This window comes from Echinops telfairi, unplaced genomic scaffold (assembly GCF_000313985.2).
Source record: "Echinops telfairi isolate 266 unplaced genomic scaffold, ASM31398v2 ScPeMD7_5;HRSCAF=22, whole genome shotgun sequence".
Taxonomy (NCBI): Eukaryota; Metazoa; Chordata; class Mammalia; order Afrosoricida; family Tenrecidae; genus Echinops; species Echinops telfairi.
The window spans coordinates 13,353,823-13,369,664 of record NW_022103901.1 but is presented as its reverse complement, the minus strand read 5'-3'; the positions used below and the strand labels follow the sequence as shown (position 1 = coordinate 13,369,664).

The window sequence follows — 15,842 nt, the reverse complement described above, 5'->3', positions numbered from 1 at the left end:
GTGTGTGTGTGTGTGTGTGTGTGTGTGTGTGTGTGTGTTTTGCGGGGGTGAAGGAGGGGTAGGGCAGACATCCTTATAACAAATACCACAAGGAGGTGGCTTTCATGAACAGAATCCTATTTTCTCACAGTTTAGGCTACTAACAGTCCAAATTCAGGGTGCCAGCAATCAGGGAAGGTTCTGTCCTTCCATTCCGAGGGGCCGTCCTTGGCTCAGCTTCTCACGTGTCCTCGGCGGTCCTAAGCGACCCTGGAGGACATGGTAGAACTGCCCCTGTGGGTTTCCAAGATCGTAGCTCATCTTTCCCCCACAGAGCAGTGGGCTGCTGGTTTCAAACTGCAGAACCGCTACGCCCTATCTGCATAGTCTATACTCTATTGACCAATCCCTGCTGGGTGTATGAAATAGACCAATCACAGCACAGACGGCAGATTAAAAAGTATCAAACCGCCCAGCCTTCTACCGCCACCCCAGGAAACGTCTATCCACTGGACCAGGGGTGTCAACCTGGCGGCCCGCAGGCCCGCAGGCCACATACGGCTCCTGAGGTAATTTTTTGTGACCCACGATGCTCTGAAATAAAATGTAACAAGGCAATGGTGTGTACGGTATTGCCTCGCTCTCCCCTAAGCATATTTTGTTCATAACAATTTTTTCTATTTTCATTTTCTTTCAGAGCATCGTGGGCCACAAAAAATTACCTCGGGGGCCGCCAGGTTGACACCCCTGCACTGGACAAAAGTCACACACCCTCCAGTAAAAACCAGAGCGTTTCCTGGGGGCTTGGTGGGGAGGGTCTCTCCAGCTCTTTTCTCAAAGAACCGAGGCAAACAGACCACTTAACAGAACTCATTTCACCACAGCTGTGAAACCAGGTGCTTGGAGGGTTTTCACCCACCCCCTAGGCACCTCATAAGAAAGGCCTGGCGAACTATTGTCTGTCTCCCTCAATAACAACAACAAGAATCATCATCAGCCGCCAACCATCCCCCGTTGCTCCATTCCAGCTGTTGGGGTCAAGTCAGCGGCAACTGGCTCCTAGCGTTCCCAGGACGCTGGCGAGGTCCGCAAAAGCCACGAGTCCTAGCTAAACCAACAACCAAACTCGCTACTGTCTAGGTGATGTGGACTGATCGCCACTCTATAGGACAGGGTAGAACAGCCCCTGTGAGTTTCTGAGACTGTAACTCTCTGAGAGAGTAGAAAGCCCCGTCTTTCTCCTGCGCAGCGGCTGGGGGATTTGAACTGCTGGCCTGGCGGTTAGCAGCCCAAGGCGTAACCACTACATCTCCAGGGTTCCTTTCATGGGTCCTGGCAGGTTCCAGGAAATGCCAGGACACACTAGCGCCTAAGCAGTGTGGCAGGCGGGAGCCATGGTGGGCTGTAGAACAGGCCCTCCCCCTGCACCAGGAGGTTAGATGGGGAGGGAGACGGTGACCCCTCCAAAATCCCCCTGAGCACAAGCTAGTGGGAGCCCAGACCAAGGACTGTGGTACTGGAATCGCCGGGAGACGTGGAGAGATGCTATAGGATACAGAGAGTGAGCGCTGGTAGGGTCGGGTGTCGGGGGGCGTCCAGGGCTGGGAAAGGTCTGGTGGATGCTGATTCTTGGGTGACATGGGATTCTCGGGAGTCTGAGACCAGGGACGGTGTATTGCTCCCAGGTTGGCAGTCCCTGCAAGTACGCACAGCGTGTCACGGGTCCCTGAACCCCAAGCCCCACAGGCTGGTGTGAAGAGCAGTGACATCTGCACATGGGGTAAGCCGTCCACGAGAAGAACCCCTGAGCTGGAGAACTGGCAGTAGGCGCGGCTGCCCTTTCTCCTGAGAGAAACTCTCTCCCTGTAAGACTGTAGCCTGCCCGCCCTTTGCCGCCCCAGGAATACGCTCCCTTCCTGGGGCCTCGTGGGGTGTGCGACGCCTCCCCAGGGAGACGTGCGGGCACTTGTTTCCCAACAGAGGCAGCCTGGGTGAAGGGTGGACAATGGTGCTGGCCTCTGTGGCAGAGGTCAGGGAGGAGGAAAGACAGGTTTGGGGAGAGGAATTAGGGAGAGCTCAGGTCAGGCGGATTGGCACAGAGGGGAGGGACTGAGAGTCATCAGAAGGTGGTGCTGGACCTAAGAGGGGCAACTGATGTTCTTTCTCCTGCCCCCTGTGGCTCTCCCACATCACGCCGGGCATGGTCCACACCCAGAAGGCCGCTGTTCCTGATGCGGAGCTGAGGCTCCTTGACCTCGTATGGATCAAACTCCTGGCCCATGTCCCGGGGGGGTGGGGGGGGTGGGGGTGGGGGCAGGACGAGAATCATTGCAGGGACCTCATTCTTCACCACCGCCCCTCAGGACACACCTGACCCCAGGCAGCTCCCTCCCCCTACAGGGCCCTCAGCTCCGTCCCCAAGCTGTGTGACAGCAAGAGCTCTGTGGTGGCCCAGGGGTCACGGAGAGGCCCAAAGAGTCTGGGCGTCCATCGGGTGACCGAAGTCAGGGATTTTCCCCTGGAGGGTGAAACCAACTCCTGGCCTAGCTCAGTGACCCTTCGGGCAGCCCCCACCCCAGGCCTGTGACCCCAGCGTCACCCCCTTTCTCTCCTCGCCTCCCTGACACACTGTAAGGTCCAGCCGTACAACGAAATGGGCTCTGAGGAGCAACTGTGCAGTGAAAGGGCAAACGCCAAGGAGGTCCGCAAAGCGTGCAAGGGCTCACCTCTTCCACAAAGTCAGGCCTGGGAGAGAGAGAGAGAGAGAGAGAGAGAGAGAGAGAGAGAGAGAGATCAGAAGTAGCTCCGAAACACAGACGTGGAGATGTCTCCCCACTGCTTAGCACCTTCGATGACGCCCCACAGACTAAGAGAGAGAGAGAGAGAGAGAGAGAGAGAGAGAGAGAGCTCAAATGTATTCTCCAAGAGACTTTGTCTCGGGACATGCTGGCCCTGCCAATCACCCACGTAACAAGGTGGGCAGTGTCTTAACCCAGATGCCCCTGAGCTCATTGGGGGAGGAACCCAATACCAGTACTGGGGACAAGCAGAGGGGAGCTACCACCTCTTGAGCAGGGAGAACAATAGGAACATGCCTGCTCCTGTAGATAAGGGTCTCTGGCGGCAGAGTGACCAGCCATGTGCTTGTAAGAGGTGTCTTTAAAGTAGCACGATTCTGGGGGGCCTTTGTGGGGAATGCTTTTCAGTCTGGAGATTGTGACTGGGATTCCTCTCTGACTCACACAGGTAAAGGACTTCCTCCACCAGTCTTGGCCTTCCAGACTCTTCTCTCTGAACATAGAGAGTTCATACGCAAACATCCTCTTCCCGGTCCTCCGCTGCCCACAGCACACCACCTCTGAGGGCACAGTCCCAGTGTGCCGCAGTAGGCATTGTTGGCAGATAATGGCTCAGAGATCCCTCCCCACAGACTGGGTAGGAGGGCAGCTGGGGGAGCTGGGTAAAAGGAGCCCCACATTCACCCACCCAGACCCTTTACCCTCAGCACAAAACAGCACACAGCCTTCTATTTTGGGGGGGGGGGGCGCGCAGGGGCTCTCTAACCCTAAACCCTCCTCTTTCTCTTTCCTATTCAACACCTGGGTTCAAGACCACCCAAGTTCAAGGTTCAAGGCTATGTGGCCTGGGCAATGCCTTCCCTCCTAGGAGGTGGCTGCTGCCCCACACAGTGATGCCCACAACTCCAATCCTAAACTCACTGCCCTGCAGCCGATGCTGACTCACAGCGACCCTCTTGGACGGGGTAGAAGTGCCCCTGTGGGTTTCTGAGACGGTCGATCTTTAAGGAAGCAGAAAGCCTCCTCTTTCTTTCAAGGAGCAGCCGGTGGGTTTGAACTGCCGACCTTGAGAAGATCAGCACGTGGTGTAACCCCCTACGCCACCAAAGGTCTGCCTTGAGCATTATGCTCCTCTTAAATACATAAATAAGCTCACTGCCATCGAGTCATGGCAACCCATAGCGGCCCTACAGGACAGGGTAGCACTGTCCCCGTGGGTTTCCGAGACTGTCACTCTTTACAGGACTGGAAAGCCTCTTCTGTCTCCCAAGGGGCAGCTGGTGGTTTCGAACAGCTGACCTTGCAGCTAGTAGCCCAAGGGTAACCACTACGCCACGTAACGCCAGCAGGCCCCCTTTCCCTTCCCCTGCAGCAGCCAGGACCCAGGGCGGAGGAGAAACCGGAAGCTGGCTGGGCCAGCGGTCTTCCCAGCGGGCAGCAGCGGGCAGCGGGCAGGGACGCGGCCCCCGAGGGTGCAGGACATCGGTGCGGCCGCGAGGAGGCAGCAGACACCGGAGCGGCGCACACCTGGGCGTCTGCTGTGCGGGTCCCTGGTTCCTTCGGTCCTGAGCTCGCGCAGGGTCCGGCCGGTCACGCCCCGAGGACGACCGGATTATTCTCATCTCTTCTGCGTGTTCGCCTTCACACTTCATTCGAGTTCGTCTCTTACATTTACTCGGTTTTGTTTGCTTTCTTTTTTCAGTAGCACAAACCTAGATTATGATTTTAGGCTTAAACGCTAAATTGATGATGTAAGCTGGAAGATCACATCCTGGTTAAAGAAAACGGTTTGGGGTCAGAGAGGCTTGGGTTTGAACTGACCTCTTATAAGCCCATGCCCTTGGACTAGCCCAGGCCCAGGTTTCCTGACCTGTACAATAGGAATGTAGCCAGGGGGGACAATAATGCCGGTGGGGAAAGTGAGTGAAGTGGGGGAAAACTCCCTGCCATCAAGTCTGATTCTGACTCACAGCCGCCCTACAACGCAGAGAACTGCCCCTGTGGGGTTCCAGGACTGGCACAGTGGTTATTTGTTAACTGGTGGTTAACTGCCGAAGGTCAGTTAACCTGCTCCATGGAAGAAAAATGAGGCTTTCTACTCCTGAAAAGTTACAGTCCCAGTAACCCACGGGGGCTATACTGCCCTACAGGGTTGCTTTGAGGCGGCATGACTCACGGGCGGTGAATTAGTTAGAGTTAATTCTTCATCGCAGCAGAAAGCCTCCTCTTTCTCCTGCAGAGCAGCTGGTAGCTTCAAACTGCTAACCTTGCAGTTCAGTAGCCCAATTTGGAACCCAACGAAATAGGGTCTCCACAGCTCATGCTGGAGGCTGGGGCGGGCCGGTGAGTGAGTGGAACCACACCTGTGGATCAAAAAGAATTCCAGTGCTGGGTTTTGTGTGTCATAACAACCACACGTTCGTAATTGGGCAAAATTGCTTTAACAACATGGGCACGTGTGTGAAAAGAACCACCTGGGTGCGCGGGTTTGATTCATTCACCAGCCAAGGTGTGGCCACAGTGGCTCTCTTAACCAACCTGCTGTCGGGCAATGCAGCTCCCTTGGCACCCAAGAGGCAATTTTGAAATGCCCGAAACACGGCCAAGTATAGAGAAGGGTCATGCTACCTGAGGAATCATTCAAAATGGGTTTGGAGCATCAAACTATGCATGCACATGCTTTTTACAGGCTCTTGTTTCTGTTTTAAGGTTAGAAAGTTGTTCCACCGTCCGTGGTTCAAAAGTATCCTTCACCCGCAAAAGAAACATTCTGGCAGCACGCAGAAACACAAGCCGCAAATTCCGAGCGATGACAGCTGATATTCCTGAAGCCGTCTCTTCACCAGGTTCTTTCTTCGTCCCTTTGTTCAGATCCAGTGTTTCGCACTCACTGCTGTTGGGTAAGCGTTGGGCTGCCTACCACAATGCCGGCAGTTCAAACCCACCAGCCACTTGGCAGGAGAAGGATGAGGCTGTTTGCTCCTGTCTCCGGAGCCCTAAAGAGCCGTCGTACGCAGCCGGAGCCCTAAAGAGCCGTCGTACGCAGCCCTGCAGGTTCACTCTGTGTTGGAGTTGATCGATGGCTGTGTTTTGTGTTGCCAACTCACCTGGACCTCTTTGAGATTTTCTCCAGCCCCATCCCACCTGCAACTTCCCCCTCTCTCTCTTCTCCACTAGACCTCCCATGTCCCGAAGAAAATGTTCCTCCGTCACCCCTGCTCACTTTTCAGATGAGGCAGTCACCTTCTCCCCATCAGCCACTGGGGCCACCAAGCTTTCCCGCGAGCTCCCCACCGACACTTGGCCCTCGCCCAAGTCACTGAGAACCGTGGTGTTGCTGAGACTAGTGTAGAGCCGGGAGCTGTGCCAAGAAGTAAGTGGTAGCCTGGGAGAAGATGTTCGTTCCCCATGAAACAGTCCAAGAATCAATATCTAAAGAATATTGACTGGCTAACATAAAGAAATTTTATATATATGTGGGATATACAAGTACAGTGAACCCTCGCCACTTCACGCTTCAACTTCCGCGGCTTCACTCTATCGCGGTTTTTGCGTAACAGCGCATGCTCTGTCATTACTGCCTCTGATTGGCTCATACTGTACACACTTCTGTCTGCATTGCTACGTATCAGAGCTATGTATCAGATGCATTTTTGCTTTTGTACAGTGTACTGTAATTGTTTGCGATTTTTAAGAAATTTTATCTAAGCCCTATGATGGCTCCTAAACGAGCTGCTTCTTCTAAGCCTTCTGACAATAAAAATAAGCGCCAGAGGAAGATGCTCACCATCCAGGAAAAGGTAAAACTTTTGGATATGATCAAAGATGGCAAGAAAATCGTGGAGGTTGCACGCCATTTCGACTTGAATAAGGAATCCTACTTCGCAGAATTTCATTTATCACGGTAGGGTCTAGAACCGATTAACCGTGATAAACGAGGGTTCACTGTATTGCTATGAGGGTCCCACTTTAGACGTGTACAGATCTACCGCAAGTAAAGCGGCGTTAACCAAGTCTTTGCGATCAGAGGCTGGCTGCGGACAAGTTCTCTCGGTGATGCACTTAGTCTTGTTAGGGGGCCTCCAAAAATAAAACGGTCCGAAGCAGCAGCTTGCAAGAGGATCTACTAATAACAAAATAAAATTCACAGCCATCAAGCGGATGCCGACTCACAGTGACCCTACAGGGCAGGGGTAGAACTGCCCTGTGAGTTTCTGAGACTAACTCTTTACAGGAGTAGAAAGCCCTGTCCTTCTCCCACAGACTGGCTCGTGGTTTCGAACTTTCGACCCTGCAGTCAGCAGCCCAACACATAAACTACACCACCGGGGCTCCCTGGAGTCCCTCGGGGATCTGGTACCCTTCTGCTGTGGTATAAATCAAAGCACCCAGAATTCTCTGGTATAGGGTTAGGCAGCAGATGGACACACCGCCTTTTGATGCAGACAGACGGAGCAGGGCCTCACCTGATGATGCTTATGTTCAATAAAGATTTCTAGGATCGGCAGGCAAGGATGACGAGACTCCATCTCATGGTCTTGGGCATGTTATCAGGAGAGACTGGTCCTTGGAGAAGGGCATCGTGTTTGGGAAAGTAGAGGGGCAACGCAAAACAAGATCATCAGCAAGACGGACTGGCACGGTGGCTGTAACCTGGGCTCAGACACAAGAGCCACTGTGGGGACGGCCGTCGCAGGGCCAGCGGGCGTTTCCCTCTGCTGTCCATGAGCCTCGACTCGGCAGCACCGAACAATAGCATGGATTTTGTCCCCAAACCTTGCTAACGTGCCTTGTACAAGAAGCCCTTCCAGATCCAGAAGGGAAAGATGGAATCACCCAACAGATCAAAGGGGCCGAGTGGCGTGCAGAGAAGAGGAAGCCCAAAGAGCCAGGGAACCTCTGAAAAGAGGTTCAACCTCCTTCGCAGTCTGCGAATTAAAACCACAGTGCGATCCTATCTCGCGCACGTTGGCTGAGATACCAGAGCCTGAAAGCAGCGCCCAGCTGGGCCCACTCCCTGAGCCAGCAGTTCCGGGCTGGCCTTCCAATTGGGATGGCCCCACCCACAGTTAGAAATGGAATCCACCAAGCTGTCCATGACACTCCCATGTGAAACTGAACCACGGGCTTAACCAAACAATAATTAACCTCGCTGCTCTGCACTGGGCTCTTGCATCTCACAGCCCAGGATGGCTGGCATTCCCCTCCCCATCCGTGCTAAACTCCAGTTGGCCAAGTACTTCCTTGGAGAAACAGACCCGGAGGAGGCTGTTTACAGCGGCATCCCCCCACCCCCGCCTCTCTGCCAGTAGGGGGATGGCTGCATATTGGGTGGATCCATCTGAAAGAGGACTCTAGATGCGTCAACGTGGAAAGACTTCAAGACTCCAAGAGGAAGTGCAGTGTGCAGCAAGAATGTTGAATCAAGACCTAGAGGGTCCCCCACCCATTCGTGGTGCCCCCCGGGGAACCACAGCTCTGGGGCAGGCGCTGGGGGAGGGAGGGTACCGAAGACAAGGATGCAAACTGTCCGGGGCAGGGCGATCAAAGGTGGAAGCGTGTGTTCGTTCCGGTTGGTAGATCCCTAAAGGCTGAGAACGAGCCAGTCTAGCAGAGATCTGCTGGTAGGCCCAGCCCGGGCCATAGAACAGTCGTTGCCGAGGACCTGGGGGTAGCCTTGGCATGGTCCAGGTTGTCGGATCAAGCAACAGAGAGGCAAGGGACGAGGTTAGGCAGGAACTTGGGTTGTACGTGCTAAGCAGGTGGGTAAGCTCAGGTTTAGACTGTCAGAACATCAATCAGTCGGGGATGTTTTGTTGGCTACTGGGGTGGGCAGGCGGTGAGCAAATGATGGGAGGAGGTGCTGTTATGCTAATCTCTTTTTATGGTGGTGTTTTTATTTATTTATTTATTTTAACTTTTTTCCATGACTTTATGGGCATCAAAGTAAAAACTTAGGTTAGACATTGCTTTACCAGGCCTGCATTGTATGTCTTAAATTCCAGTTCTTTGCTAGTATTCTTCTTTTTTTCTTACCACGTGGACATAATGTGACGAGGGTGCCACCTTCCAGACGTGGTAGGGGAGGTTCGTTGGGGCCGCAGCGTTGTTTGGGTCAGAGCTTTCTTTATTAGACCACATCGTCTTCCAGCGCCGTCGCATCGAAGACCTTCTGCAGGTGGACTGGCCAGCTTGGAAGCCTGTTCTTTCCTCTCCCAATTGAAGCAGTAGCGCTCCTATTGGCTGGCAAGTCAATGATTCAGAAGGAAAGGATTTCAGGAGGCTTGTTTCTGGATTTTACAGCAGTTATAGACTGGTAAGAGGAAACTAATATATTCCTACCATAAGGCTTCCATCAGGCTGTTGTTTCCATGGTTCGGTTCCGTTTGCCTTTCTGTGGGTAACCTGCAGCGGTGGGTCTCTGCGGCCAAATCCTTCCTGCTACTGGACTTATGTATTTTTTGTAAATCACGTCATTTTGGAGTAGAGCCAGGCTCCCTCGTTTATATCTTGTCTTTCATGTTACAGAGGCCAAGCTGAGTCACGGCAGAGGCCTTCTGGGCTGCAGAGTCTAAAATGCTTTCTGTGTGATCCTTCGCGAATAGGGCCTGTCAACCCTTGACCTACTAGCCTGACTATCCAGAGAGTATCGGAAACTCTTGCAAAGTGTGGAAGCGCGTTAGGTACTGCTGAGTGTTAACCTCCAAGAAGCAACAAATACGTGTAGACACCTTTCAGCACCAGATTGTGTGACCAGCTGCAGATAGATATCAGCACCCTGACACAGACACCATCGATTAGCTGGGGCGGTGATTTTAGGTGCTCTCTACTTGGTTACACTCGCAGCACCCCTGTGTGCCACAGCGGGAACCACTAGCCGCCCCCGCTCCGTGGTCATAAGTGAGCCCAGGGTCGCAGCCACTGCGCATCAGTCCATCTTGGGGAGGGGCTTCCTCTTCTTCGCTGCCCCGCCTCTCTACCCTGTGGTGGCTTTTGAGCGAACCCTCCACTTTACCAAGCCCGATGTCCTTCTCCAAGGACGGAACAGGTCCAAAGTAGATGAGACACAATCTCACCATCCTTGCTCCTAAGGAGCATTCTAGCTCTACTTCTTCCGAGACAGAGCTGTATGTTCTCCTGATAGTCTGAGGCACACCGAATATTCTTCACGAACACCGTCATTCAAGCGTTCTTTTATGAAAGTGCGTGAGACTGGTGCCTGCTCCTCTGGCTACTATGCCGGGGCAAAAGAGGTGGGCCTGTGAGGTGGCAGCTGCAGGGCTCTGGGCAAGAAGAGACGTGGGGGCAGAGACCAGAGTGGCCCCTATGGGAGGGAGATTTGCTGATGGACAGGAGGTGGGACGATGGAGCAGTGACTTGGGCTGATTTCCTGGGTCCATGGCTGTGGAGGTGCTTGGGGAAATGGACTTCCCAGGAGGAGCGGGTCTGGGGACAAGGTGAGCAAGAGGTGGTGTGGCATGGGGCCAACAGTAGGCCTGTGGCCCCCAGGGGAGGTGTCCACATGTGACTGAGTGGACAAACCCAGAGTTCAGGGGAGAGTCAGGGCTGGGCATCTTCAATTAGGGAGCCCTTTGCTGCACATCAAAAGTATTTAGAGCCTCTGGACTAGATGAGATCGCCCAGGAAGTGGGGGTGGATGAAGAAGGAGGGAGGGCCCAGGACCCAGCCCGGGGGCTGTCTTGTCTTTAGACATGGGTGGAAGACAGGAAGGGGCTCTGGTGGCTCCGTGGTTAAAGCATTCGGCTATTAACCCAAAGACTGGCCACTGGCACTCCCACAGCCTTGGAAAACCCAATGGGGCTTCGGCACACCCCGTCCGTCTGCCCTCCAGGGTTACCGAGTCTGAATAGGGTCAACCTCAGTGGGCAGAGAAAAAGAGACAACAGCAGCAAAGGGCCTTGGTGAGAGAGAAGGCTACAGAATGAGCTGCCAACCCCAAGGTCAGCAGTTCGAACCCACCAGCCACTCCATAGGAGAGAAATGAGGCTGTCTCCAGGCTCAGAAACCCACCGGGGCAGGTCTACCCTGTCCTAGGAGTCATTATGAGTCAGCATTAACTGGAAGGCATGGAGGTCAGCAAAGGACACTGAGAAGGACTAGGACAGTCAGCAGAACAGGAAGTTGCTCTCTCACACACGCTCCCCACCTCCCACCTCACCCCCAACCCCTGCAGCCCATCAGCACCAGCTCTGATTGGTCGCTGGATAGATACCAGGACACCAGCTCTGAGCTGCTTGACAGCCTCCTAATGGAAGTCCACTTGAAAGGTAGAGAGATTAGAGATAAAGGGGGTTGTCTCGGCTGACTGCCTATGCTAAATGAAACTTAGCTGGCCCTGCCATTAATAAAGGAGGAGACAGAAATCAGACACTTGTTAGACACCTATGGAGATTATCAAGTCACCTAGGCCCAGGTGAAGGGCACCCTGGGCCTACACACTCACACCAGAGACATCACGATCACAGGTACTCCTGAACCAGCCACGAAGATGAGCCAAGCATGCCCGGCCCCAAAGTAGGGATATAGGAGGGGATACATGGCAGACTGAGAGCAGGCCGCACTCTCCCTTGCAGGTGTTGCTCTTGCAGGTGGGAGTGTGGGATCTCTCCTGTGTGCGCACGCTCTCCACCCCAGCTTGTCTTCCGCTCTCAGTCGGGGCGCTCTGCTTCTGGGGGTTCCCCTTAACGGCCATTTTCCGTGTGGGTTTGCACCCTCCTCCAAAGAGGCCATTTTCAGTCGCAAACTCTCCCGTGGCCCCGGCCATGGGGCCTGGCACGCTTTCCAGAGGGAGTTTGTACCATTGGAGACTGAACTACCTGAAACTCCGCTTTCCCTCCAAAACGGCGTTTGCATGCCAAAAGTGCTCTTGCCACGTGCCTTCTTTCAGCGTTGCGAAGCAGAACGGGGAAACCCATTCCAGAAACCGAACACACTCCGTCCACCGTCCACACTGCCTGCTGCCACAGTGTGGGAAACACCCATCTGGCCAGAACTTTGCGCACGCACACAGCTCCGCTGGGATTAGCCCTCCGTCCACAGTCTGGCCCTGCTGGCCAGCAGCAACATCGGCCACACAAACACACACACAGTGCCCACAAGCACACACGAGCAGGCACTGTAGCCTTCCCCAACAGCCACCCCTTCTCCCTGAAAGCAGGGCTCACCTCCCACACCAAACCTTTCCCAGGCTCCCTTGTAGTGCTGGCTTGGGCATGGGAGCCAACCCTGGGAGTGTAGTGTGCTGGAGGCTTCTGGGAAAGACGGGGCGGTGGGGGGGTTGGGGGGGGATGCAGAAGGCTCCATGCTCCATTGTTGGGTGCAAGACTGACGATTCAAACCCACCCAGGGGTGTCTGGCCACGTGCTTCTGAAAGGTCACAGCCCTGAGCCCCGGTGGAGCCCTTGGACTCAGGGACTTTCCATGGCTGGCCATCAACTCAGCTGCTGCTGGTTTGGTTCTGGGTTTGAGAAGAAACTCCCGCCCCTTCCTTGCCTGCCTCAGGGCTTTGTGTATGAGGCCGGAGCTCCCACCAGCCTCTGGTGGCCCCAAGACACAAGAGGGGCAGACACACCCAAGCCACAAACCCTTTGTCCTTCAGTCCGTCCCAGCTCCCAGCAGCCCATGGGACCGAAACTCTGCAGGGCTTCCGAGACGGTATCTCTTTAGGGGAGCAGACAGCTCCATCTTTCTCTCCCCGGTGGATTGGAACCACCAGCCTTATCCCACAGGCCACCAGGGCTCGTCTACAGACAGACAGGCCGGGGCATGAGTAGAAGGGATGAGGCCAGTCTGGTGACCGTACGACCATGCAAAAAGGCAAATCAAGGCCGGCCACACAAGCCACTCGGAGCTGGCTTTCCTGACGTGACTCTCGAGCAACCCACCAGGTCCCCACTGCTCAAGTACACGCCCCCTGCCCGTCCACCCCAGCCACGGAGAGACACGTCTTTTCCCCCAAGCCCATGCCCTGCGCGTGCTCCTGTCTGACCTCACCTCTCCCCTACGAGGGCCTCCTGTAAGCCTTGGCTGTTGGCGGAAACCTGCAAGGCCAGGTGGCAGTTTGGAAATGTGAATAGAGGCTTTCATGACCCTCCCCCACCTTCCTGTTTCCCCAACCTCAAACCTTTGCCCCCATCCTGGGGGAGCAGCTGGGCATTTCCAGTCAAAGACACAGAAAAGGACTTTGAGTTCCAAACCCTGAGGGCTGGAGGGGACTACAAACAAAAAAAACTCACAGCCACCGAGTGGCGGCCCAAGAAGACAGGGTGGAACTGCCCCTGTGGGTTTCGGAGAGAGTGAAGATGGAACGGCGGGTGGTCTTAAACAGCTGACCTTGCATCACCAGGACACTCCCAGGGCTCCGGGGAGGGGCCGGCAAGGTGATGGAGTAAACCAACCGGATGAGGCACACAGGAAGACATCAGCTGGGCCGGCAGGGAGAGAAGGGAGGGAAAGGGCAAAGGCTGTCAGGAGGGAAATTAGTGGGATCTGGAGATGACCACCCTCCCCCAAGGTCCCCTGCAGCAGCTCCTGCCCTCCGACAGAACCCAGGAGCCATCCCAGTAGGAGTCCCAAACCATGCGGTCACTGAATCCACACACCACTAAGTGAAGGCCATGGGGGCTCCCTGGGCAGACCTGGGAGGGGCTTCCCTGGGGCAGCAGGTGCCACCCCTGGCTGCTCCAGCAGGACAGGCAGGGGCCCACTCACCTCCTTCCATCTTTCTCCCAACCTCCCTCAACAGCACACCCACCCCCTGCTTCCCCACAACAAAGGAGAGTCGTGCAGACCCCAGGGGTGGAGGCACTGGCTTAGAAGGAAAAGCTTGCACAACTGCATTTAGGAGATCAAGAGATAGCGAATAGAACTTGGGCAGGAGTAAACACCTCCAGCTATCTCCACTCCCACAAGAGAATGGGCAGGGGTGGGGCTGGGGGTGACTCATCCCCCTGGCCCCAGGGCCCTGCCCTGGGCCTTGTAAGCAGGTGAGGTGCACGAGAAATATTTATTGGCCTCAACCCAGGACAAGGTGTCCGAGATGGCACCGACCCGGATGGTGGACTGGCCCAGTCATAGCCTCCGCCTCTACCTGCCCACTCCCTGCTCAGTGTGATGGGGGCCAGGCGGCCAAGACAACCAAGCGGGGGTTACAGGGTAGGGCCTCCATCCAAACTGAGATTGGCCTCATAAATCTATTTAAGCCACTGCCAGAGGGCTAGGAGCCCTGGTGGCGCAATCCCATAGATGCATTGGGCTGCTAATCTCAAGGTCAGGGGTTCAAACCCAGTAGCTGCTCCTCAGGAGAAAAGATGAGGCTGTCTGCGCCATACAGATTTACAGCCTTGGAAACCCTCTGTAGGGTGGCTATGAGTCTGCATTACCTTGAGGGTAGTGGGGACAGGATCCCCTCGGGTTTTCATTGTGATTCATGGGGGGTTGGATTCCACTCACTTACTTTGGACACCCGGAAAGACTGATGGCCAGGAAGGGATTTATTCTGTTTGGTAAAACCAAGAGTCCGTGGAAATGAGGAAGCCCTCGATGGGGTGGATTGACACACTAGCCACTACCATGGCCTCAAGCCTATCAACAGTGACCAAGATAGCGCAGGCCAGGGGTCGCCTGATTCATCACAGTGGCAAGATGACAGTGATGAAATAGCAAAGAAAATAATGTCATGGTTGGGGGTCCCCACAAGAAGAGGAACTGTCAAAGGGTCACAGAATAAGGAACGTTGAGAAGACTCTGTCTAGCGGCAACAGCACACAGGGGTTCTGTTGCTTTGCTCTCGTGAGCAAGAAGGGAAAAGTCCGATTTCGGTGTAAGCTGATGTCTTGGACTGGGTTTCCTAAGAAGCAAAACATACATATGTTTGTCTCGAATGGCTCACATGGTTGTAGGGGCTAGCAAGTCCCAAGTCCATGCAGCAGATATCAGGTGGGAGACACGTCTTGACTCGCAGAGCTGCAGGGATGACACCCAACATCAGTAAGGTGAGACGACAGGTGCCTGGCTCACAGGATTCAGCGGCCAGCAACATGGCTCAGTCTAGTGAAGCCAAGGTTAGGTGATGGTAAGGGGCCAGATGCAGGAGGCAAACAAAAAGCCGGAGGGCTTGACCCGAACATCCCTCTATTTTGGAAGCAGGCTGCACTCCAGAAAGAAAGAGAAAAATTGCTTCCAACTGATTGGCTGCTCATAGCAGAGTGCTTCCAACTGATTGGCTGCTCGTAGCAGAGCTCCACATGGAAGTGATTACATTAGTCCAGGTCCCATCCTGAGGGATGCTGCCATTGTTGGTTCATCCTTAGGTGCCTTCGACTCTATTCCAACTCATAGTGACTGTATGCACAACAGCACAAAACACTGCCCGGTCCTGCCCCATCCTCACAATTGTTCTTTTTTTTTAACACTTTATTTTATAAATCACTTTCTTGGGCGCTCGCACAACTCTCATCACAATCCATCTGTCCATCCATTGGGTCAAGCACATGTGCTCGTTCGTTGCCATCATCATTCTCAAAACACGTTCTTTCTACTTGAACCCTTGGTATCAGCTCCTCATGTACCCCTTCCCTCCCAACCCCCCCATAATAATAAATTATTATTATCCTCACGGTTATTCTTATATGTGAGCCTATGAGGGATGGGTGGCTACATTGCGACTGTCGAATCACGGAGCGGTTGATGTGCAACCTTCACCATCACAGTTGGGGACCACTGACACCTGGGCTTCCTTCACTACCTCCGTTCCCCAGAACCTGCTTTTTAAAAAATACTTTTATCGGGGGCTCTTACATCTCTTATCACAATCCATGCATTCATCCAGTGTGTCAAGCACATTTGCACATATGCCGCCATCATCATTTTCAAAGCATTCTCTTCCCACTTGAATCCTTGATATCAGCTCCCCATTTCTTCCCCTTCTCTCCCTCCCCTGCCCGCCCTCACGAACCCTGGATAAGTTATAGATTATTTTTTCCATATCTTACATCGTCCTCTGTCACCCCTCACCCACTTTTCCATTATTCATCCCCTAGGTTA

General features: G+C 54.2%; 1 protein-coding gene across 1 annotated transcript in view; it reads right to left on the bottom strand.

Moving 5' to 3' along the window:
* TMEM270 (transmembrane protein 270) overlaps positions 1-13,518 on the bottom strand; it is a 16,452-nt gene extending 2,934 nt beyond the window's left edge. Inside the window, exons 1-2 of the mRNA XM_045284728.1 lie at positions 13,509-13,518; positions 12,792-12,838 (exon numbers count right to left, since the gene is read on the bottom strand). Coding sequence (XP_045140663.1) covers positions 12,792-12,838; positions 13,509-13,518 — 57 coding nt within the window. The remainder of the gene's footprint in view (positions 1-12,791; positions 12,839-13,508) is intronic.
* Between the last annotated feature and the right edge of the window lie 2,324 nt (positions 13,519-15,842).